Genomic DNA, 22,875 nt, shown 5'->3' on the forward strand with positions numbered 1-22,875 from the left:
TAATACAAAAATAATAGAGTATGAAAATTGATGGGGTTTTTTTTGGAAAACAAAGTTTTCTAAAGCAGAGTATTTGTGGCCTTCTGTTTCACTGGAGATTATTTTTTTCTTAATAGCTTTTATAGTTTCATTCAGATGCTGCAAGCAAACATACTTCTCACAAAACCAGTGCCAAGTCCTGGCCATCTCCTTCAACTAATTATAAAATCTAATTTGCAGCTCCATAGCTGAGAAAAGTGTTGTGCCAGCTGTGCCCTGAAGATCCAGCATGGACTAAGAGATGGGTATGCAGTCATGTAAAAGGGAGTTTATTTGCCTATAATATCTAGGAGCAGGACAGCTGTACCAGCATGGGGATTCCAGTAAAGCATATCAGAAAACCCCAAAGTCTACATAAACCATTTAGGTTTGTAGCTGTAGACCTCAGACTTCAATGAGGCTGTAACTGGAGATGATCTGATGGATCTATCTGTTCTGGTAAGAATATCTTACTGACAGGGGTGGTGCTTGGGATGGCTCCAGGGACAAGGACTGAATGTGAAGAGCTGAGCTCTCCTGGAATTAATTACTTACAGCTGCTCAACGAACTGAAATTGGCTACTCCTGAAAGTACTTGAGAGTTTTCTAAGACTTCACTAAATTTCCCTAAATACACTCTGAAACCATAAATGAGTCTAATACACCACTAAAGATCCAAGGGCAGATAAAGTAAAAAGCTCTTGCTGTTAGGAAAAATGCCAGAAACCAACTACATTCAATTAGGTAGCCAGATTTGATTTCCTATAGTATTAAAATGGCTTAATTGCCTGTGAAAATTGTCTGATGTGTTATGGGTTAAATCTCCTTCTTGGAGCATTTGCAGAAAATAGCTTTGCTAAAATTGAGTTTATTTGTGGCCAGAATGTCTGTTTGCAAATTGGATTTTTGTTAGGGTGGGAAAAGCATTTTTAAATAAAACTGATTGTTAATTCTTAAATCTATCTCAAGTGATATCATGTCTAGCACCCGAGTGAACTGAGAAAGTTAAAGGTTGGTGTCTTCCCCTTCAGTGACTTGTAAATTACTTTCATCCTCTTTGCTTAGGACTGAAGATGATCCTGTTCAGGCCAAATGAATTATGTTTGCTTTTGCATTTGTAATATTAGGATAAATATTTTTAACTCAGATAATTTTGACAGACCAGGCTAGAGAGTGACTCAGTGTTTCCTTAAACTAGAACTCGTACACATCCACGTTTCAAAGACTCTCTTGAGTGGACAGAGAAGCTGCTTCTGTGCTGGCTCATCATGTGTTTTTAGCCAGGAAAGAAATTTCAGCAGCTTCTGGCCACTCTCATTTTGTGATCTGATTGTTTAGTCCTTTCTCCAGATACAAGCTTGCTGCCAGTCTGTGTCACAGGGATTTACTCTAAGCACAGCCTTTCACACTGTTTCTCCATAAAGGGCAGCCTGCAGAGGAGCTGCAGCCATGGCTGCACAAGGACTTGGAGCTATTCCTGGCTTACTCTTTCCTCTCTCTGCTTCCTCACTGTTATTGCAGTGCTGCCCAGAAATGTAGATGAAATTTTCCCAACTGCAGCAAAGGAGAGAGAACATTGAGCACATTAATATCTTATGATACAGGTAGACATCCAAATGAAATATCTCTAATCAGCCATGTAAGTGGCTTTCAGTTCTACCTTTTCCAGGAAAATGAATTTATAGCAATAATAGGACATCTCTAGTGCAAGAGGCCCTTAAAGTAGCCAGGAATTATTCCTTTATTTCATTGCAATGGGCTATTTTTGGACAGATTCTAGCCTTGGGTGCACACTGCTGCACAGCTTGAAATATCCACCACGACAGTTCTGCAGACCTCAGTGCACAGGGCTCTGCTCAGGAGTGGTTCTGCTAGCAAAGAACAAATCTTTGTCCAGTACCTTCCTATTTCCATATTGAGATTTGCCAGAGTAAACCTTGATTTGTTGTTGTTTTCTGTGTGGACTGTGACACACTAATTTAACTCACTGCACTTCCCAGGCTGCAAGCCAGGATGTGTTCTAATGAGAACATGTCCTAGGTAATAAGAGCACACATGGCACAGCACTGGAGACACTCCAGTGTTGTCTCTTTATGTTACACCATTGTGTAACCCTCCTGGAGTACCTGAAAATTTTAAATTGTATTTAGATGAGGGGAGCAAAAGGGGAGATTGTATTGGCACTGTTGCAGAAAAACACTGACTAAGAAAGCTGATTCATCACCTGACTGTGCATCACTTTCCTGGTGATAAGGGATGAAAGAAGGACCAAGGAAAAAACCAGCATCAGTCCTCCAGAGTGAAGAGATTCCAATTTGTGTCCCCAAAGAGAAGAAGAGAATGGAGAACTTATTCTTAAAATTCAGTTTTTAACAGGGATAAAAAAAGGGCAAAATTTTGAGATTCTTGAAGCCAATGGCCTTTTTTTCATTGATTTGCTGGATGTTGGAACAGGTTCAGATGTCTGCAAGGTAGTGGTGATGTGGATTAGTAATCTCAGAGGAAAATGGTCTCTCAGCATTTCCTTCCCTTTTTAATGGAGTATAATCACTAGCAGATTTTCCCAGGAGGATGAAGAGAGCCAGGCTGTCATGCCAGCTTGCATGACTGCCTGCTGCACACCCAGACATCTCCCCACTAAAAACTCACCTTGGCAGAAGGAGACTGGCTCAGATGAACTTATGCCCTGAATCTGCCAGCACCAATGGAAACTTGGCCTGTGACTACAGTAAAAGCAAGATTTGGCTTTGTTTGCCATTTTAAGCTATGCAGTTAGGTAATCAAATGGGATCAAATGGCTGCTGATGTTCTGGAAATGGATTTGGTGCTTGGCCAGGTTCTGGATCAGGCTGTAAAACCCTGGGTCAGGTGGCTCTGGTGAAGAAATGGTGAGGGCTGCACTGAGTCAGATGGATGCAAAGGAGGCATTGCTTTTCTCCCTGGTGTTTTTACTGAATAAAAGACAGGCCAAGAGCTATCATGAAGTGCTTCTCCCTAATGGACAAGGGAAATGAAAGAATGTGATCAGGAGTAATCTTAGATAAGAAATGAACAGCAAAGGGGGGACACAGAAGACTCTACATTTCAAACCCTGGAGATCCGGGAGCTATTTGTGACTCTAGCTCTAACAGAACAGTCTGGCTGTCCCTTTGAAAGGAGGCAAGCTAAAACATTTCTCACACCCTTGTTTTGGGCAGTTGAATCCTTATTTGAAGACCCACAACTTTTATGACTTTTCTCCAGTAAAAAAAAGAAAATTGGGAGAGCACTGTTGTTAGCACAACTGTATTAGGAAAGTAAAGCTTGGAATTATGGTGTAAACCATTGTTGTTGAGAAATTTTAGAACACTGTAAACATGCCTCCCAACCTGCATCCATTACTGTGTAGCACTTGGTATTTATTTCCCTTTTCTGCTGGAGGTAATTCACTTTAAGGAGTAGTTGCTCCATCTCATGCAGAGACCTTTTAGCAAAGCAGTTCATACATGTGATGAGTCTCACAGTGGGTGCTGGCACAAGGCAGTCTGATGAACAATAAGCTTTAGTTGTTAATGTTGAAAGGTAGAAACAATAAATTGCATATTCCTCTGTGAGAGGACTAGCAAATAACCTTAGGCAAGCACAGAGCATTTAAGCTAAAACCAAGAGGAGGAAAAGGATTATGGCTGCGTGGGAACTGTGACAGTTACAGGTAGGGCAAGTTATGTAGAAAGATGCTTTCTCCAGGCAAACAAGTTGAACATCTTTCCTCTGTCAGTCAGTTGATTGTTAATCCCAGATAAACTCCTCTTTGGGAAGTGACCCCACCACGCATTCTTGGCCATTACCTTCTCCAGCAGAGTGGGCATTTAACAGCTTCTTTTATCCTCATTTATCTGCTCAGCACAACCTGAGGCTCTCACTTTAATGCAGGTGAAAAAGGAAAAAAAGTCTTGCTGTCTTTGTCCATGGGACATTTCTGGAGTCTTAATGATGTCTCCATCCAGCAGGTGGTGCCTCAACATGTGTGTGACAGTCAGGGACAGCACAGTGATCCCCCCTATTAGGCTTTTCCATCTGGTCATTTTTTCTGGTTTCTAAAGTACTCCTTTCCTTTGCAAGGGACTCCTCTCCATAACCACAAACCACAACGTGTCTTCATCCCTACAGATGTTATTCCTACATGTAAAACCAGGAGAGAAGGTCAGCTAATGGTGTAAACCTGTTCAGTTCATACTTCCTTCCATGCCTGTGTTTCCTCTGGTTCACCTGCTTTGGGAGTGGTATCCATGTGTAATGTCACAGCCAAATATATTGCATTAGTGCTGGGATGGAAGGGAGGAATAACTGCTGGGCAATTGCAGCTTCCAAGCAGGATAGGGCACAACACATGCTGAGAAGGTTTCACACAGTCTGGGCCCAAGGCTGTGAGCTGGGTGCTCTAAAATAACCTGGTCTGACATTACTGCCTTCTGCAGCTCACCCTGCCAAGTGGAGTCACTGGTAATTAATGAGGAACGAGGTGTCTGGTGATTTCAGTGTTTCTATATTTGTCTCAGGTTTTCAGATGAGGGAAGAACCGAGGGAAACACAGACATTGATTTTTCCAGCTCTTAATGTGGTTGTTAACAAAGGCAAACACACAAGCTTCAAATCTCTGGTTGCAGTGCATAGATATTTGCTTGTGAAACACTCTGTGACAGCTTTTTTTTTAAGGGGGATTTGTGACACTTAGGCATTGCCCTTTTGTCATTTTGACCAGAGAAAATTAGAAGCAGCTCCACCTGACACTGATGTGCAGTAGTTGGTAGCTCATGCCAAGCCTGTGTTCAGTGTTTGATTCCAGAGCCTGGGTTTGGTTAGAGGTGGGTTGGTAGCCCACAGGGTAGTTTACCAAGCCAAGCAATGCTCAGCTTTCAGTTTCATTGCAGGCTAGTGTATCCATGCTGAGATAATTGCACTTTTCAAGTTCCACATGTTGAATGTGTGCTGGGCAGAACTCTGAAGGCAGAGTTGTGTTACGTCTATTTAAATAAATCCCAAAGCTGCCTTCCAAAGTTTTGTGCATACAGATTGGCTAGAAACCAGTGTTTCTTCCTCCATTGTCCATGTAATGGAAGATCAGCTCTTGGCCTGACCATCTGCTCTTGTTTCTCTTTGCAAGGCTGTGAAGAGTTACTAAAAGATGTCCTGTCTCCTGAAAACTCTGAGCCCCAGCACTACCAGCCACAATATGTGGATTACTATTACCAGGTAAGAGAAGCACTGTTTCTGTCTCATGTCAGTGGGCTGAGGAAGGCTCTGGAGTGATGTGTAGTTGGATCATTGAAAATGTTGTTGTTTTACTTGGCCTATTGACTCTTCCTTCCTAGGTTCACGGCTCTTAGCAAGCCATCCATACTGTTTGAGCTGCATTTAATACGGGTTAACTGATGGGAAAGTATTGAGCATTTAGGTAATGTTCCTCTTAGAAGCCTGGGTGTTCACCTGGCTGTGAAGGGAGATCCCTGTACAAGCTCGCTGGCATCTCACAAGTGGAAAAAACTGGTTTGTATCTAATTAAATCAGTCAAACTTTGTAGGTGAACAAGTCCTTAGGGACTTTCTGCAGATAATAAACAGGGCCTCAACAGAAACAATACAAACTATACAAAAGTTGGAAACCTTTGCTAGTATTTTGGCTGGTGGGTGTAGCATATTTTTAAACCATTAAAGGTCCTCCTTTGTATCCTTAATTTGTCAGTGTCTGTGCAGTCTAAGAAGTAGAGCACTGCTAAGTTTTCTGTTTAGCATCTCTTTGTCCCTTCTTTACTTTACTTTGGTTTTAATCACCTCCACCCATGTAAAGATTAAAGGTGCAGTTAGCATAGTGCATTCAGAAAAGTGTGTCAGTGGTGCTACAGACTGCAAATGATACAGAAATCAACAGGGAAAGCATTTTATCTTCACAGCTAGTGAAGTGTGAGGACAATTCTCATGTGTTGAGGAAATATGTGATAAGTGTGCTAGTGAGCTGCAGTTACACAGAAGGTTTCACTGTCCATACGAAAAGTACAGAGACATTTCCTGCACCGCAGTGTCCATCACCACTCTGCTTGTTTCTAAACCCGTTTTTTTGTAACTGATGACACAGATACCCACCATGCTGTTGCTTGGCTACCTTAATAGATGCCATAAACCAAACTCCTTGGTTTGCAGTAGCTGATAGAGGCTATAAAGTGCAAACAGGCTCTGCACACAGTCGATGTTCCCCTGTTGCTATGCAGAAGTGTCAGGCTGGTTCTGACACTCTTAGAATGCAGGTGACAGTTGGGTTTGTATTCCTTGGAGATTTCACATCTGCTGTCATGCAAAGATGTGCTGGGAAGGGCTCTAGAAGACAAACTGCAAAACTCTGCAGACTGCACCTCTTATGTTATCCGTCCTCCAGGAGAGTCTGAGGGTTGGAATTGCAGTTGCTAATCCTGGTAACAGCTGCTGAGTTTCCCATTTGACTGCTGGTTTTTTGCCTCTGGGAGAGGGAGGGGGCAGAGGGTGATCCTCCCTGTTCAGAAAGAGCTGATCTGACCTTACTGGGCTGGAAGCCTTGCTGGTCACTCCTGATGTCCACCAGCCCCCTGGATGGTCCCTGCAGGGGCTGGCACCACTGCAGTGGGGTCCTGCAGCAGTGTTTGTCACTTTAATAGAGCCAGTGGGGGATTTGTGCAGCCTGGGAGCAGAACCAGGTCCCTCCACACCTGCCCAGACCAGGTGAGCTGTCGTGGTGGCGAGAGAACAGGGAATGGTGTGCACTGTTGTACATCCCAAGCTTATCCCACAGCTCTTCTGCACCCTTGCTCTCCGGAGGGGCTGGTTCCATCTCCCATCTCCAGGTCCTCCAGGTGCAGTTTGGAAACTGCTCGCTAGATGTCAGCTAAAGACTGACAAAAGGCGTGAGCAGCCTCTGCTCCGTCTCCAGGATCCTCTGCTGTGGCAGGAAGATGAAATTTTCTAGCTGATGAAGCAGAGAACTGAGGGTCAGTGGATTTGAGGCTGTCGCCGTTCATGGCGTTTTTTTCCCCGTTCCCAAAGAAGAGCATATGGCAAACATATACGCTGTCCTTGCATCCCCCAGACCTTAACGAGTGTGAATTCCTGATGCTGTAATCAAGTTTCTGGGCAGCTCCCATTGGCACAAGTGGTAGTTGCCTGTCTAATCTGATTTTCAGCCCAGTATGCCCTTTGCATGTCTCTCTAATTCTCAGGGGCCCTCAAATTCCCAGGCAGAAGGACACAACTGCTATGATGGTACAAATAGATACTTCAAAAGGGAATGCATCTTTTTTATTCCACCCAAGGGGCTGGAATAAAAAGGCAGGTAGTTACAAAAAAGCAGGTACTGAGCTGGTTCATTGTTATGCTGTCTCTGCATTGATGACTTGAAAGGATGTTTCTGTCCTCTGCTTTCACTTTTGCTTCCCCTCCCAAGAGCCCCCTCCCTGTATTGCAGCTTTCTGAAGCCCAGAGGCAGCAAACTGAAAAGGTAAAGGTAATTCGAAGAGGTGGGATGAAGTGGCAGGAGCCACTGTGAAGTGCTGAACTGCTCCAGCTGTTTGCATATGTTGAGTCAAAGGGGGAAGAAGAAACTGCCAAAGCTCCAGCCCTTAATTAAAATCAACTGAGTGCAATTAATTTAAAGGGGTATATAAAACCCCCTGATTCCATGAGCTTGGGGCATTTCATTTGACATTTTTTAAATGGTCTGGTTTTACTTTTTGATTTTCTTCAGTGTAAACAAAGAGCAAAAGCCAACGAGCTTTTAATGTCTGAAAACTTTGTTAAAAAAAAAAAAAGTCAGGAAAAAAATCCTACTGTATATTCAATTCAAAATGTAAGGGCCATTCCATGGTTCCTAATGGCCTGTATTGAGAGGCTGTGTGAGTGATACCACAGGCAAACAGAGAGCTCTGCCTTTGAGCTCAAGGCTGTTAAGGTGTGATATGCAGAACACAAAGTGTGTAACCTTTATGTTACTACAGGACATCCCACTGACTTCCATCAGCATTGATTCAGGCTGCAGAGTGTGTTTTCTCTTTGGACCAGAGACACCTGGTCCAAAGAAACTTAGGAGGATGGGATTGCAGTTAGGAGATAGCAGTTCTAGAGCTCTTCAGCTTTGGGTCATAGAAATAAACCTTTTCTCTCTGTCTGTGAGTTGAGTCTGTTGATTTGGTTAAAGTCTGAATTGTGCTCCATTTGAGGCACTGCTTCAGTCAAGTGCTGTTCATTAGTATAATTTCTGTCTCTCACAGCCTTTAGAGAGGTAATAGAAATACTCAGAATTGCCAGAAGCCAATTTGTCAATCCCAAATTCCTTTCCCAGTGTTTGCTGCTATGGCCTCAACTCTTGTTTTGGCTTCTGTTTGAAGGGAGACAAAAGTCTCCCTAGTCCAGTTTGCTTTGTGGCAGGCATCTAGTAGCACTTCAGAGCCCTTGGATAGCCTTTGGAGATGGTAACCAACACAAAGTCCACAGCTGAAGTTTGTGTGTGAAAAGCCAGGCCCAGATTGAGCTAGCTCAAACAAAGCAGAGTGCCTGTGTCTCGAATTTCCAAATGGCTGGCTCTGAGCCTTCCCAGGCACCCAGCCAGCTGGGAGCACTGGCCACAGGACTCACAGGGAATTAGGCTGGCTGCATCTGCAGCTCTCTGGCCAAGATTTGCATTGCAGGCCCTGAGAAGCAGTGGTGTGGGCTAGGTGCTCTTCTGTCTGAGCACCTAAGTTTAGGGAAATGGGAATCAGAACAGGAGCTCCTTTGTCAGCTCTTCACCTGGTGTATTTTGGCTGTTCAAATTTGAAGGGAGCCTGAATCTAAACCACCCCCACAGGTGACAGAAGAGGGGGTTGAGTGACAGATCTCAGAGCCTCTCACCATCAGCTAGCAGGGCACTTCTGAGTGTTCCTTGTGAAGGGACAGGCTGTTTTCCCATGTGAGTTGTTGCCTTTTCATCTGGAATTGATGGCCAAAAGCTATATGTGCAAACCCAGTGGAAGAGCATTATTATAAGGAACAATAATGGCAGGGTCCTTGTTTCAATCAAAGCTGTTTCTTAATAATTGTTCCTGTCTTGAGTTGCCACATACTTTTTTTTTTTCCTGTTCCCATCTGTAAATAAGAGTGAATCTGTCTCTTCCCAAAGTACAGGACGATCACTGCATATCAAAGAATGAGTTGTCTTTTCAGTCCTCTGTGTGTTCCCTTGCCTGCCAAGTGATTAATTACACTGTATGAACAGCAGAAAAATTGTTGAAACATGACAAATAAATTGTGTTTGCCTCTGGGATGGAGCTGGGACTGCTGGCTGATTTGCTGCTTTGAAAATATTTTCAGTAGCAATTAGGAGCCCCTCACCACCTTCTGAAAAAAGTTTTTTTCCCCACTAGCTTCTTGAGGATATCTCCAGACACCTGTGTCAGAGCAGAGGGGACCTTCTGCACTATGAAGACACTGTGATACAAATGGGTTTTTCACTAGGCTGTGGAAGAAGGTAGCAGAATAGCGTGTAACCAGAATATTTTAAATTTTAATCTCATATATTCTGGACTCCACCATTGGAGAGAATAACTGACCCCATTTGTTAGAGGTTTTTCTTGATAGTGTTTTTCCTAACATCAAATACAGATGTTTCCAATTGTAATGTGAAATCCATCTTTCCTTCCACCTTCTGTGGCAGCAATAGTGGAGACACTCCTATCTTAACAAAAAAGCACACAAGTGGTTAAGGTGGAAATACCTTTTCAACCAATGGCCAAGAGAAGAAGCCAGTCAGTGTGGTAAGGACAAGCAATATTAAATGCATCAAACTGAAGCTTTTTTTCCCCTGTTTCTTATCATCCTCCAGTTTTCTGTACCACCCACAAGCTCCCAATCACTGTTGGCTCCCAACAGAAAACACTGTTGTGTTTTAGCCCTGCAGAGGCTCAGTGTGAAGATTCCCCTCCCTGTGCTTGGGACCTGGGGTGTTTCTGCCCCCCTGGGATCACACAGTGCATGTTTGCAAGTTGCTCCCCTTGCCAAGCTGCTGGGGGGCTCCTGTGTCCTGCTGCCACCATGGGACCTTTTACATCCAGAGGTCTGTGTTAGATCTAGTGCTCCTAAATCTGCCAGGTTCTCCTTCCCCTCAGCTTCTGCTGCATCCCCTGAGAAATATATATGTTCAGCATCTCCAGAGATGGCCTTTTGGGAGGCCCAGCCTCAGGATTGATCCCAGCCCCTGCTGAAATTGGTAGAAACACTTCTTAGCCCCTGGCAGGTGTTAGATCAACATCTGGGGTTGTTCCCAAGGTCATTGTCTGAATCCTTGCTGGAGGGGTAAGGTGGTAGAAAAGCTTGGTAAAGTACAGCCATGCAGTTACAGAGAGGAAAAAGTGCCTGTTCCTAGGCAGGATTTTGCACAGGCAGTGTGCACTGTCTGCACCAGTGAGAAGTTTATTGTAACCTTTACAGGCAGTACTCTCAGCAATTCATTTTTCCTATTTTTTTCCGAGCATCAAAAAGCAACATTAACTACAACTGCTGAGAAACCTCCAGTGAGCAATTACCAAGAGCAGTGAAGAGCATGGTGTGCCACCATTTGGAATTCATTTACATGGAAATTGCCTGCTCTCACCTGGTGATATTCTGAATTTTATTTTTTAGGTTTGTGCATACATGCAAAAATAACTGTCCTTGGTCAAAACACCTGCATTAAAATTACCTGCCTCTCTGGCTGCTCAAGCTGACTCTGAAATGTTGCCCTGAAGAACTGCTGGACTGACAATGAGCAGTTCTGCACTTGGGGCAAGGCAGGCTACCTTTCAACCAAATAAATGCCAACTCCTCCAAACACAACCATAAAAGAGATCGAAGATTATTTTCTTTTTTAAAACCAGCTTGCATTTTTGATTTGGTAGAACACCACACACTGACATTTTTAAAGGGGAAATTACTTTGCCCCGACTCATTTTTGCTCAGTTGTGATATAAAACACACATAAAATAACTCCAAAGAAATAACACACTCTGGCCTGGTCAAAAATGATTCTTCTCTTTCTCAAAATGTGTTTTGGGTTTTCTTTAGAGAGAAATCTGAGTTTTTGGCTTTCTCATCCTGGGCTGGATCAACAAAATACTCAGATCTTAGAGCTTGTAGGCTGGAGAAATCTTTTCCTGCGCAGTTCTTGGCCCAACACCCCAAATGCAACCCCAGTGTCTGAGGCCAGCAGGGCTGGGGGGTGACCTGGCAGAGAAGGCACAGCCCTCAGAATGGAATGTCTCAGTGCAAAGTGTTGATTCAGGTAGGGCCCTGTGAGAATCCAGCTTCTGGGCTGAATTTGTGACAGTGTTTCTGTACAAATCCTGCCAGTTAGCTGGTTTAAATTTGTATAGAATAGTGCAATACTTAGGTAAATTGTCTTGCCCATTGTAGAAATTTATTTAAGTACCTGCTCTTGCAGGTGAACCACTGGTCTCCTGTAATAGAAGCATAAATCAGTGAGGGGCCAGAGATTGTTTTCTTCCCCTCAGGGTTGCGTCTGAATTAAAATTTACTCTTTCTTAGGGCTAAATTTGGCTGGGTGGTTTGAGACATGGGGAAGTGTGACTGCCTGGTTCAGACGTCACAGCTGTGACTCGGCAGCACAGATGAAGCTCCAACTGGAGCATCCTTCCAGGCACCCATAGCAAAGTCATTTTGTACACTTATTGTTACCTATATATCTCTTTTTTTCTGAGTATTTATTTTCTGTGGCCCAGAATTTTTGTATAGCATTCAGAGCTTTACCATTTTGAAGCCTGTCATCCCTCTCTTTGGCAGAACCACTTAATAGACATTTTCCGTCTCAACCTGAATTTTCTTTCTGAGTCATTATCTTCAACCTTTTAATCTGCTGATTTTCTGACAGAGCACAGTTTTGGGGGTGTTTTTTTCTGAAATTGTCAGTTGCCATGGCAAAATATTCTTCCCATCCTTGGATAAACCAATTTAGGCTGTGGCATCGTCTTTAGGTAGAAGCTGTGAAATGACTGAAAGCTAAAAGTTGTCTCTTTTATTGAGGAGGTCTCATCCCTATTGATTTAGTCCTTCAGGTAAGTATGGCTTTGTGGTTTAGTGCCTTTTGCCTTTTGTTTAATGTACTGAAAATCTGTCCACTTAAATTTGTGGTTTGTACTGAGTACAGCATTCTTAGCAACAAAAGCAAAGAAATATTATGGCAGCACTCACCTTGCTTTGTGTTCCTGTGAAAGAAATGCAACTGCTCAGTGAGGAGGTGGTGAGCAAGTCCTGAGTGATACACAAATACCAAAATATCTGTAATAAAAGTAGCTCTATGAGGGCAGGGCACACAGCATTCACTGGCTTTCTTGACAAGGAAACCTTTGTCTTCTGGTTCATAAATTGACACTGCTTCTTTCTTTCTGGTTCATAAATTGACACTGCTTCTTTCTTACTTGTTTGTTGTTTTGTTGTTTTTTTTTTTTTTTTAATTCTTATTCTACTTTGTATCATTTCTCCTTGCTGCTTGGGGAAATTTTTGCTTCATTTATGGAAGACTGTGGGACAATGCACAATTGTCTTTCTTCTTGGAATATCTACAGTGACAAGACTGTGAAATAGAAGTATAGGGGGTTTTTTTTGTTACATTGGTTTAAATTGGTTGGTGTATTTTTTTGTTGTTGTTTGTGGGTTTCGTTGCTGGTTTTTTTCAGAAGAAGAAATTTCTATGTAAATGTGTAAATGCTGGTTGATAAAACCAAGATTCCAGGTTACTATGAAACTGTAAAGAGAAAGTCAACTACAGAGGGATGTTCTAGCTCATAAAACCAGGAAAATCCCTCATTGCACAAGGAAACAAAAAGGATCTGACTGCTTCTTTTCTGCCTTTTAACTTCTCTGATGAACCTGAGAGCTGTGTCATTTTTCAAAACAACAGCTGCACATACTGCTAGAAACTTTCCCACTAAAATAAAAACATTCTTCTGTAGGTGAAATCTTACAGGAGTCATTTCTGTCACACAGCTGTTGCTGTGCTGACACAGTATTGCAGGATTCAAATACATTATTTCAGTAGTCTCAAGAATTGCTACCAAAGTGACCCAGACAGTTCATGAAATTGCCCAATTCTTTTCCCACTTAGGAAAGCTCCAAGACACCTTTCCCATGTCCTTTGTCTCTCACATCAGTCCCAGCTCTTGCCACATCCAAAGTCCCCACAAAAGCATGTGGTGTCTGTCCTGCTCTCTCAGGTGTCCCCCCAGGTTCTCCTGGCATGGCTGTGACCTGGTCCTGCTGTGGGACTCTGCCCCAGCAAAGTGTCACACAAGTGCCACAGGGGGACCATGGCAATGTCCTACATCAGAGGCAACAGAACTGTTTAAAATTAAACCAGTACTCAGCTGGGCTGAGAGAGCTAAAATGAGATCTTGATTATCCTGCCTGTTTTTAGAAACTGGAGAAGAATCAAAAGGTGATTTTTTAATTTTTTCTTTTTTTTTTTTTACATGCTGCAGTGTAGAATGCCTTTGTCTGGGTGGAGGCAGGCTTTGCCAGCACTGTCACACATCTGGGCTCAGAGAAGCAATTTGTAACTGAACAGGAAGAAAAAGTAGGCCAGCCTACAAGAGAGTATCTAGGAATTACTCCTGAGAGATTTGTGCTACACTGCCTCCAGCAGCTGAAATAACAGCATGAAATTGCGATTAAAAATTAAGAAGAGATATGGGCTATTTGACCTTCTTTCAGTCAGGGACACAGAGGCCCTGCTAGGATGGGGATGCACAGAAATGCAGCTTCTGTTGAGCAATTACGTGCCAGCAAGAGGCTGCTGAGGTTCACCCTAAGCTCCATGGAACAGGGAGATAATTTCTTTCCTTGCAGAACCTAAACCAGTTTCAGCACTGGTTAAAGTGGAGAGAAACTGTCCTTGCTCCAACAGCTACAGATGAGAAATAGGAAAGAAACTGTCAATTGTTACATTTTCTAAGTTTATGGAAATCTAGGCAGGATTAATTAGGACCCTGAGAGGCCGTGTTAATTAGGGTTTAATTTGCCAAACTTGCTATTTGGCTCACCTTTTTACCCAGGCTGTTAGTGTAAATGCCCAGCTGACTCCAGCATCAGCTGGGGAACAGGCCATGAGACAGGGCAGCCTGTTTGGGTGGATGTGTGCCCTGATCCCTGGCTTGTTTTGGAACTCGGTTATGATAAGCTGCTGGGAAGTGTAAGTTGGAATAATAACAATAATATAACCATGGCAGTGTTGACACAGCTGACGCAAATGCTGACGAGCATTTTGGGCTGACAGTGTGAATCTGGTGGCTCAGTCTGACCAGGGCTAGGAAAGGTTTGGAAAGGGAATGCACAAAGTAGAAATGGCATATCAAAAAGGGTGATTTCTTGGAGTTTGTGCCAGCCTGTCTAAATAAGCCTGTGATAGCAAAGTGTTTGACTTTGCAAGAGCTTTTGATTTGTCCTGAGCCGTGGAACCTGAGAGTCAGTGAGGAGACAACCCTGGTGTGAATCCTGCCTGCTTGTTACCTTTGGGCATCAGCCTCTGGTCACTCCACATATTGTTTGGGGAAGAGCCTTTCTCAGTGTGTGTTTGTGCAACGCCACTAGAGCCAAGCAGGGTAATGACTGGAGGAGAGAAAGTTTGCAGGCTCTGCACCCTTTGATAGGTACAGCCAATACATAAATGTGGTATAAATAAATCGAGTTTTAGCTACCCATTTGTATAGAATAGTGTAATACTTAGGTACATTGGCTCGCCCACGGTAGAAATTTATTTGTAGCACTCTTAACAAAGCCTGACCTCATTTAAAATGGGGTTAACTTCTCAAATGACTTGACTGTGCTGCCACCTTCTTCAACTGACAGAGAGGATGTTTGTCTTGTTTTGGTGACAGAGCAACAGACAGAACCTTGTGTATTTTTGTATTTTTCCACAAGAAGTTTCCTATATCTGTGACTGTTCTGCATTTATTGTTGCCATATGCATGTTGAAAAAATTATTGGTGTTTATTGCTTCAGTGAGTTCTTACTTATTGTGTCCTTGAAGGCTAATGCCATTGGGGAAGATTTCTGTGGGTAGCTGGGGCATGTGTCTTTCACGAGAAGATGGACCATATGGTTACAATGCCCTAAGGCACAATCATGGAAGGGTCTAGTGCATGCAAGGTGGGTGTCACAGTTTGAGCCTGGTGCAATGCCAGTGCCCCCATGAGAATACCTCTTTCCCTGGTATCTACTGTGAGATGTGATCAGAGACAGAGCAGAGCAGGCTCCAACTTAAGATTGAAGGAAAAAAACTTTATTAACCTAAAACTACAGGGAAAAACACACAGAACACAGGATGAAAACCTTCCAAATTTCCTCCTCCTCCCCCCACCAAATTTCTATTTCCGTTACCACCCTTTAGATCACTCGCTCTCAGTCCATCACCACCCTTTAGATAATCAATTCTCAATTCCTCAAGAAAAGAGGAGTCCCTCTTGCACCACAGACTTCACCCAGGAAACAGTTGAAACTTCTCGTGTTTCCATGTCACGTGTGGCACCGCCCGGAGAACATTTTGCCATCGTGACCTCTTCCTTCCATGCCCAGTGCTCTCACCACTGCACATGGACCAGAGCTGCTTCTAGGGTTTTTTCCCTTTAAGGATGCTTTGTCCAGTTCCAAAAAAGAGCACAGTCCCTCTCCTTTTGGGACACCTGTCCCCCCCATGTTTCACCCCCTGGAGCTGAGGGGTCTCTTGAACAGAGATCATCTGCCTCTTCTTCTTCTTCGAAGACGGAGGGCACCACCACCACCCTCCTCACCTGTCATCTCTGTTCACACACCTTCACATCACTGCACTCTCCTGGCTCTGAGCCATTGCCTCCCCCTAGAATGCAGTCTCTGTGTCACAGGAACTCAAGGGTTCTGTCATGGCTATTCAAGAAAAAAGTCCAGCCAAAAGCCACTCCATCATCTCCTCCCACCTAGAATTCTTCTCAACTTCTCTCAATGTCTTTCACTTGCCCATTTTCTTGCTATCTCGCTCTATCTCCTCAGCTTCAGGAGGAATCAGCATTTGCAAGGTTTCCATCATCCCAAGAAGGGTTAAAAGTCCCAGGCTCTGCCGGTTCGGTTCATGAACTCCCACGGCTGGCTGCCCTGCTGGGCACCCCCCCCTTCTCCTTCACACCAGCCGCCCTATCGCAGGCACAGGCTGCTCTCCTCTCTCTCCCTCCGGGGTGGGAGGAAATGGGGGATGGCTGCCCGAAGCCCTCACAGTGCTCTTCTCCACCCTTCGGCCCAGACCTGGCCTACCTCCCTCCGGCCACATGGCTCCCCTCCCCTCCCCCCTGCCCAGCTCGGAGCAGAGCAGGGGAAGGTCTGCTCTCTTCCAAGACCAGAACCCAAAGAGAGTCTCCCCTGGGCGTTCACAGCTTTCAATCCCTCAGAGGCGTATCCATGCCCTCAGTGGACAAATCAGGTGCTAATATTAAAATCTGAACAGCGATTGGCGTGACCACACCATCCCAAAAAAAATTATTTTCCTCTCAAACCACGACAGTGGGGAACCTGTCCAGAATGCAGAGGGGTATTGAAGAACCACGAAGAACTGTTTGCCAGATTCTTAGATTCTAAAGATCAATTTAAAAACATAAGAGAAACAAACTTGTGTTCCTGCTGAGCTGGTTGGGAGTTTTTTTCCCACCTTGTAATCTTTTGAGACTGTTACAGTAGGAGCTTTACCCATATTTATCCCTCCTTCCAACTCTTACAGCTTCACCTTTGACAGGGTTCTCTTTGGGTTTTCAGAGTTTCAGAATTTAAAATGGCTTGTCACTCGTCAGAATATTTCACAGACTAGTTATTATTGTGAAAAAGTGAGGACACCTGAATAATGAATGAAGTCAGCATTTCACTGCACCTCTGAGATCTGATTTTTATGGAAATCAGTAATGCAGAGTATTTTATGAGACTAATAGATAAATATTGCCTTTCCCAGATATTTGTTTTCCTCTGAACTGTTCAGCACGAGGATCAACAACCATCCCACTATGAATCACACTTTGCAAGGTTATCTGCCTGTGGGAGCTGCCACAGGTTTGTCACCTGGGAAGCTGTTAGTCAAGTGGCAGAGTAAATCATCAGCTTTCTCGTTCAATGGTGTTTTGAAACTGCACTTAAACGTTTCTGTTTGTCTCACTGCCAAGCAATGGTGAGATATTATGGGGAATTATAAAAGGGAGTTTTGTGCAGTAAATTCAGAGTTCAACTGTTCTCTAGTACAATTCCTTGCCTATAAAGAAACTCTGAGGAAGCCTTCTCAGATTACTGCACCCTGACAAAACACTGCCATCAGGAGACATCCTGTGTCATGTCATGGTTCTCATATCAAAGGGGAAGGAGTTTGTGCTCAGATATTGCAGAAGGTGCCCTGCCAAGAGTGACTGATACCCTGCTGGTTTACAAAGAAAAGTTTTAGCAGTGAAGTGTACTGAATTACACTGCCCAATGTGCTTGTGAGGCAAGGTCCTAGGGCTGGGAAATGTCCTGGAGCACTTTCTCTGTAGTTTTTGAAGGTCACTAATTTTCCCCCATAAACAAAATCATCAGATGCTTCCTGACTTAGAGCTTGCTGTCTTTTGAGGGACAAGCTTTTCTTCTAGCTTGTGTCTAGTCTTACTAGATTAAAAACCTTCACAGGAAGAGACAGACTCTCTTGATTATATTTTTATAGTGCCTGTCTTGTGTTCCTTTTCCTCTCTCCTGGGAGGACAGGATCACTTCATTTTAGAAGAAAGACATTGGAAAGGGAAGAAAGCAGCACTAGGAGTATTTCGAGATTTACTGAGTGAAGTGGTCATATTTAGTTTGACTTAGATACTTGCATTGTGCATGGACTCACCTTCCTATGCAATGTCTTCTTTCCTGTGGGGGAACTGATCCCCAAGAGAGGAAGGATTCTCCTGAATAAGGTCCCAGGAGTTCAGACTGGGTTAGGACATCCTCTCTCACCTCTGTTAGCATGGCTCCCTGGGGCTGGCATGTGCAGGTCTGCCTGGGGAGGCACCACATCCCACTGCCCAGGAGGCTGGGGCTGCCCTGGCGCTCCTGGTGCTTCCATGAGAGCCCCTGGGTAACAAGAACCACGTGGACCACACACCTTCCTGCTTCCTGAGGCATTTCACATCTGTAACTGCTTCTTGGATGACTCAGGGCCTCTCAAAGTTTCCCCTGTGCTGACAGCTCACAGTTTCTATTCTCATGGCATCTGAACACTTCCATACTGAACATGATTAATTAGAAGGGAGAGGTGAGTGTCAAGGGCAGGGATCGGTGTTTAAGAGTAGCTCAGTGTTTTAATTTGAGCAGATTATGGAAATAGAATGTGAAAGATAACTAGAGGTATTTTACTCCCTGCTGAGATGGTAAAGAAAGGTCATATTTAGCACAGGGAGGGCCCTTTCCATGACCTGTTCTTTACAGAACTTGAGGCACTGCAGGCCCTTGGCTGGACTCAGCCCACAGTCATGGGGTGTCTTGGTTTTCAGTGGATGTTTCCAGTCTGCACTGTACGTCTTGGTGCAGATGCTGGGTGGGAATCTTCTTCATTAGCTTCATTTCCCTCTCATATTGTATATTCAGAAGTATCTGTGCAGCATTAGGCCATTGACAATGCTGCTGATTACTTCACATCACTATTTAATTAGGATGAAAGACACGGAATGAGCAAGTGGAGATTTTACACTTGGGAAAGAAATTGATTTTTGGAACAATCAGACTGTTAGCTCCAGCAGGCTTTTCTTTAAAAAGTCACTTTGGAGTTGATTTAAATCAGGGAGTTTGTACAAAATTATTCTTCTCAGCCTGTGATTGCAGAGAGCTAACAATGGGGCAGAAGTGGATCTTCTGCTGCATTCTGTACTGTACCTCAGGAGTGAGGAGCTCAAGCCTGGACTTAGCAATGCCTCAGTGGGACCCCATTGAAAGGCCTTGCCTGGGCCATACCTGTTCAGTCACAGAGCTCTGCTCTTGCTATAGCAAAGAATTTCTGTCCTTTGGTCAGTGTAGAATCACCTGGGAATTAAAACTGATCTAATCTAAAGGCAGCTGGGGGATGCACCTAGGTGCTGCCCTTCCTCATGCCTTGTATAAATGCAAATATCACCCAAAAGGTACAAGTCAGTCTGAAAGGTCTGGATGGTGCTAATATTGTCACAGCCTTGCCCACACTCATGAGCTTTGTTGGGCAGCTGTATATTTCTGCTGAAGCTGGGAGTTTTCCCTGAGGAATCCTGAAATAAACATTGTATGAATTGAAGGTGTCTTGCCTCCTACAGCAAATCTGCACCTGCTGTTCCCTGCTCCAGGCTCAGCCCAGCAGCATCCAGTCTGGCATCATCACACCCTGCTCTTGCCAGGCTGCCAAGAGCCCATGTGAAGGCCTTGCTGTCTGACACCAAGTGTCTCCCAGTTCCTGTTCAGAGTGAGGCTGAACCAGAGGTTTTGTTTTTCCTGGTACATCTGTGTTTGTCAGGGAGACTTTGCTCTGCTGGTATTTATAGTCTTAGTGCCTGTGAGGGGACCATAATAGGAACAAAAGGTTGCTTTCTGTCCTTCTCTCAGGCTGCTGCAGAACTTGTTGCCCCAGAGTTCCTGTGGGGAACTGTAGGTTTGGCTGTGCTATAGCTGAGTTGCTTTTTCTTCCAATTTCTGTAGCTAGAAAGGGGAGTATTTCTGTGACCAGGATAGAGAAGCTGATACAGATACTTGGCTAATGAACATTTGTCAGCCAAGAAAAATGAATTCTACCTTCACTGTTAATGAAAGGTGTATTTGGAGAGACTCTAATGCTAAACTCAGGACCAGGAGAGAAAACAGCTGAATTCATTTTCCTATTGCTACAAACCTCCCGTGATTTTTAGGAAGGGCAGCTGAACCATGCCCTCCATATACCATGCTGTCCTCCCTGTCAGTAAAATAAGGATACAACTATAAGTTCTGACTGTCTGGATGGCACGCTGGCTGGCAGGGCACATGCACCTGACTGTAGTTGCCAGCTCTACTGAGCAGAGTAGCCCCTCCTCTTATCTCTTGTCCAGCTCCAGAAAACTGTCATGGAATTAACATGTGCTGCCCCAAATCTGAGAACAGCAGCCACATCCCTCAGCAAACAACTCCAAAGGGGCTTGACAGTTAAATAATTGCCCCTGCTGCCTGGCTTTTAAGAAAATAAATGAAACTTAAATGGGAATTCTGCAAAGTTTGATAGTCCTTCCACTCAGGTGCCATCATTCATGGTGGGTGTTCAAGCTTCCAGCCTAATGGGGATTTGTGAGGAGGCATCAACTCAGAAAAAGTGTCAACAGCACCACAGGTCAGACAAGGACATATTATTATGCACCTTTGAAAACACAGCCAGACTTCACATCTCAGCCCAGCATGCAGCAATCATTAGTCACCCTGCATAATCCCCTTGACCTATTTTTTTTTTCTTTCACAGTGGTCACATTTGAAAATGTTGTCTAGAGTTGGTTGGGCCCACACAAGGCTGTTAATTGGGAGCTGTCTAGCTGAGGGGTGACACAGAGGCCAAGTTCAGCACAGTGTGCTCAGCACCCTGGTGGTGATGCTGAGGGCTCCCAGGGAGGTGGTGGCTGGGAGGCCTTGTGTCACCAGTGTGCACAGGGACTTTATTCCTGATGCTGCTGAAGGGGCTGGTTCTGAAGCACCTTGGTGCTTTGGTTTATCTGGAATTAAGAATTTGCCAGGAGCTGCCCCAGTAGGAGAGTTGGAATGTGAGAAGTGCTAATGACATTTACTCACAGGAGTGGGAAGACCTCAGCTGGAACAATGGACCAGCCAGGAAAAGCTGCCCACACACCTCCATCCCAGAGAGCTGGGTGGGCATGGCCTTAGTCATTAGGGGATTTTAAAGGAGTTGCAGTCCTTCTTGTTTTCCCTGAAGGCTGGTGCCAAAGCTGAGGGAAGCAGCACAATTCCCAGTGCACTTGGGCTATCACTCATTATCATCTCACAGCAGCTGCTTTCCCTTATCCTGCAGAGACAACTGTGGGGTGGAGAGATGTGGAAATGATCTGCAAGCTTGGTACAGAGGCTTGTAACTTCAGAGAGATTTATTCCACATCCCATATATCAGTTAAATTCCTGGAGGCTGAGGCCAGAGTTATGTAGATGAAGGAATTAGCATAAAAACTATTTACAATACTTATTCCATTATTATACTATCAAAGTGCTTCACAGGCTCTAATGAATTCCTGTTGCAGCTTCTCTGGGAGCTAGAAAATTGTTATTCATCCAAGTCTGAAGATAAATTGAGCTGTTCAGGCATAAGGCCCAGGTTGGTGGCAGAGTCAGATTGGTTTCCAGATAAGCCAGGTGCCTGCACACCACTGAGGTCACAGAAGATGTCCAGCATTGAGTGAGAACAGGTACCTGGGTCTCAGCTGGTGTCCTGTCTGCTGGGCCGGCTTTTCTATCTGAGCATCTCTAACAGCAGTACTTCTGTGCATGTAGGTAGAATTTGATACTGAATTTCAAAGGCTAATAATTTTATAGAGTGCTTTTCCTTGTTCCTCTGTCTGCAGAGCCTGCCCAAATGAAAGGCAGAGCAAAGCAGGGCTCCTTTGCCTCAGCCAGGGAAAGGATCAAAGCTCTGGATGGTTCTGAAGGCACATGCCTGTCTTGCTTACCTGCACTAATTTATGAAGCTGCTGCTCCAGGGAGATTGGTAGGTGTCAAATCTACTCTACAAAACTGCACAAGGGTGGCATTATAACTTTGCTGCACCCTTGTACAAAAGGCATGTTCAATTGATTAGGTTAGGCTGTGTTTTGCTAGAAGCAGCCAGTTTTGGGAATCTTGCTTCTCCCTATCACATCAGCCTTCCTGCCTTTCCCTGGTGTCTCAGGAGCCACAGGTGAATGTGCTGTTTATCCTCCAGTCCCTAAAGGCATGTTTAAAATTTACAAGGCTGAAAAAAATTTGCAATGCTAAAATTTGGAGCTGATGGTCTTGAAGCGTGGTGCCCACGCTGCCAAACAGAGGTGGTCAGAAATGGCTTCTCTCCTGCTGGAAGGCTGCACACTCAGTGCCAGGAGTGGTGCACTGAGTGCATTTGAGGTTTGGTGCAGGTGTCTTTGTGAAGCTGTTTCCTTGTCTGTTTTGACCTACCATGAGAAGACAGAGCTGTCTGTGTCAGTCTGTCCTGCATATTCCTGCCTTCATGAAAGCCCTGGGTACTGATTGCTACTGCCTGTGCTCTTGTGCTGTTCATTCTGGGATTTAGGGCAGAGGTGCTTTATGTTGCCATCATCATCTTGTAAGGAGCAAAGAAGAAATGCACTGCATTCCCTAGATCCAGGATAATCATATCTGACAGCATACTAATTAATCATCTCACAATCAGGTAATTCTTTCCCATGTAGCTGTCTAATTACTGTTTAGTAGCCCAGACTTCATTGTGCAAATAGCTCATATTTTCAAGCAGGGGTTTCAAGAAGAAGAGCACAGTGGGCCATGACTCCTGCTGTAACTCCTCCACCTCCTTTGAATTACTCCTGGGATAAATTTGGTCTGTCAAATCTTTTAGTCTGCTGAACCACAGAGCAGCCCTAATTATTACCATATTGGCCACAAGGAAAGAGGGTTCCCAGCTCCACTGCTCAGTGCAATGGGCTGAGCTGCTGATAATGTGCTCACAGTACATCCATATGTTGGCTCCCCAGGAACTCTTCCTAAGCTAGCAGATTATAAGATAATGAGCTTGAGCCATACTTTGGGGATCAATATACAGGATGCTCTTAAAAGATGGGGTTGTATATTACAGTGTGCTGAATGTCACCAAGGT

General features: G+C 44.3%; 1 protein-coding gene across 2 annotated transcripts in view; it reads left to right on the forward strand.

The window, feature by feature from the left end:
* Positions 1 to 22,875, forward strand: part of RAB11FIP4 (RAB11 family interacting protein 4) — a 119,991-nt gene that overhangs the window by 40,704 nt on the left and 56,412 nt on the right. For both annotated transcript variants that reach the window (XM_059864497.1, XM_059864498.1), the window contains exon 3: positions 5,162 to 5,250. In XM_059864497.1, the coding sequence (XP_059720480.1) occupies positions 5,162 to 5,250 (89 nt within the window). The remainder of the gene's footprint in view (positions 1 to 5,161; positions 5,251 to 22,875) is intronic.

Source organism: Haemorhous mexicanus, chromosome 20, assembly GCF_027477595.1.
Source record: "Haemorhous mexicanus isolate bHaeMex1 chromosome 20, bHaeMex1.pri, whole genome shotgun sequence".
NCBI classification, from domain to species: domain Eukaryota; kingdom Metazoa; phylum Chordata; class Aves; order Passeriformes; family Fringillidae; genus Haemorhous; species Haemorhous mexicanus.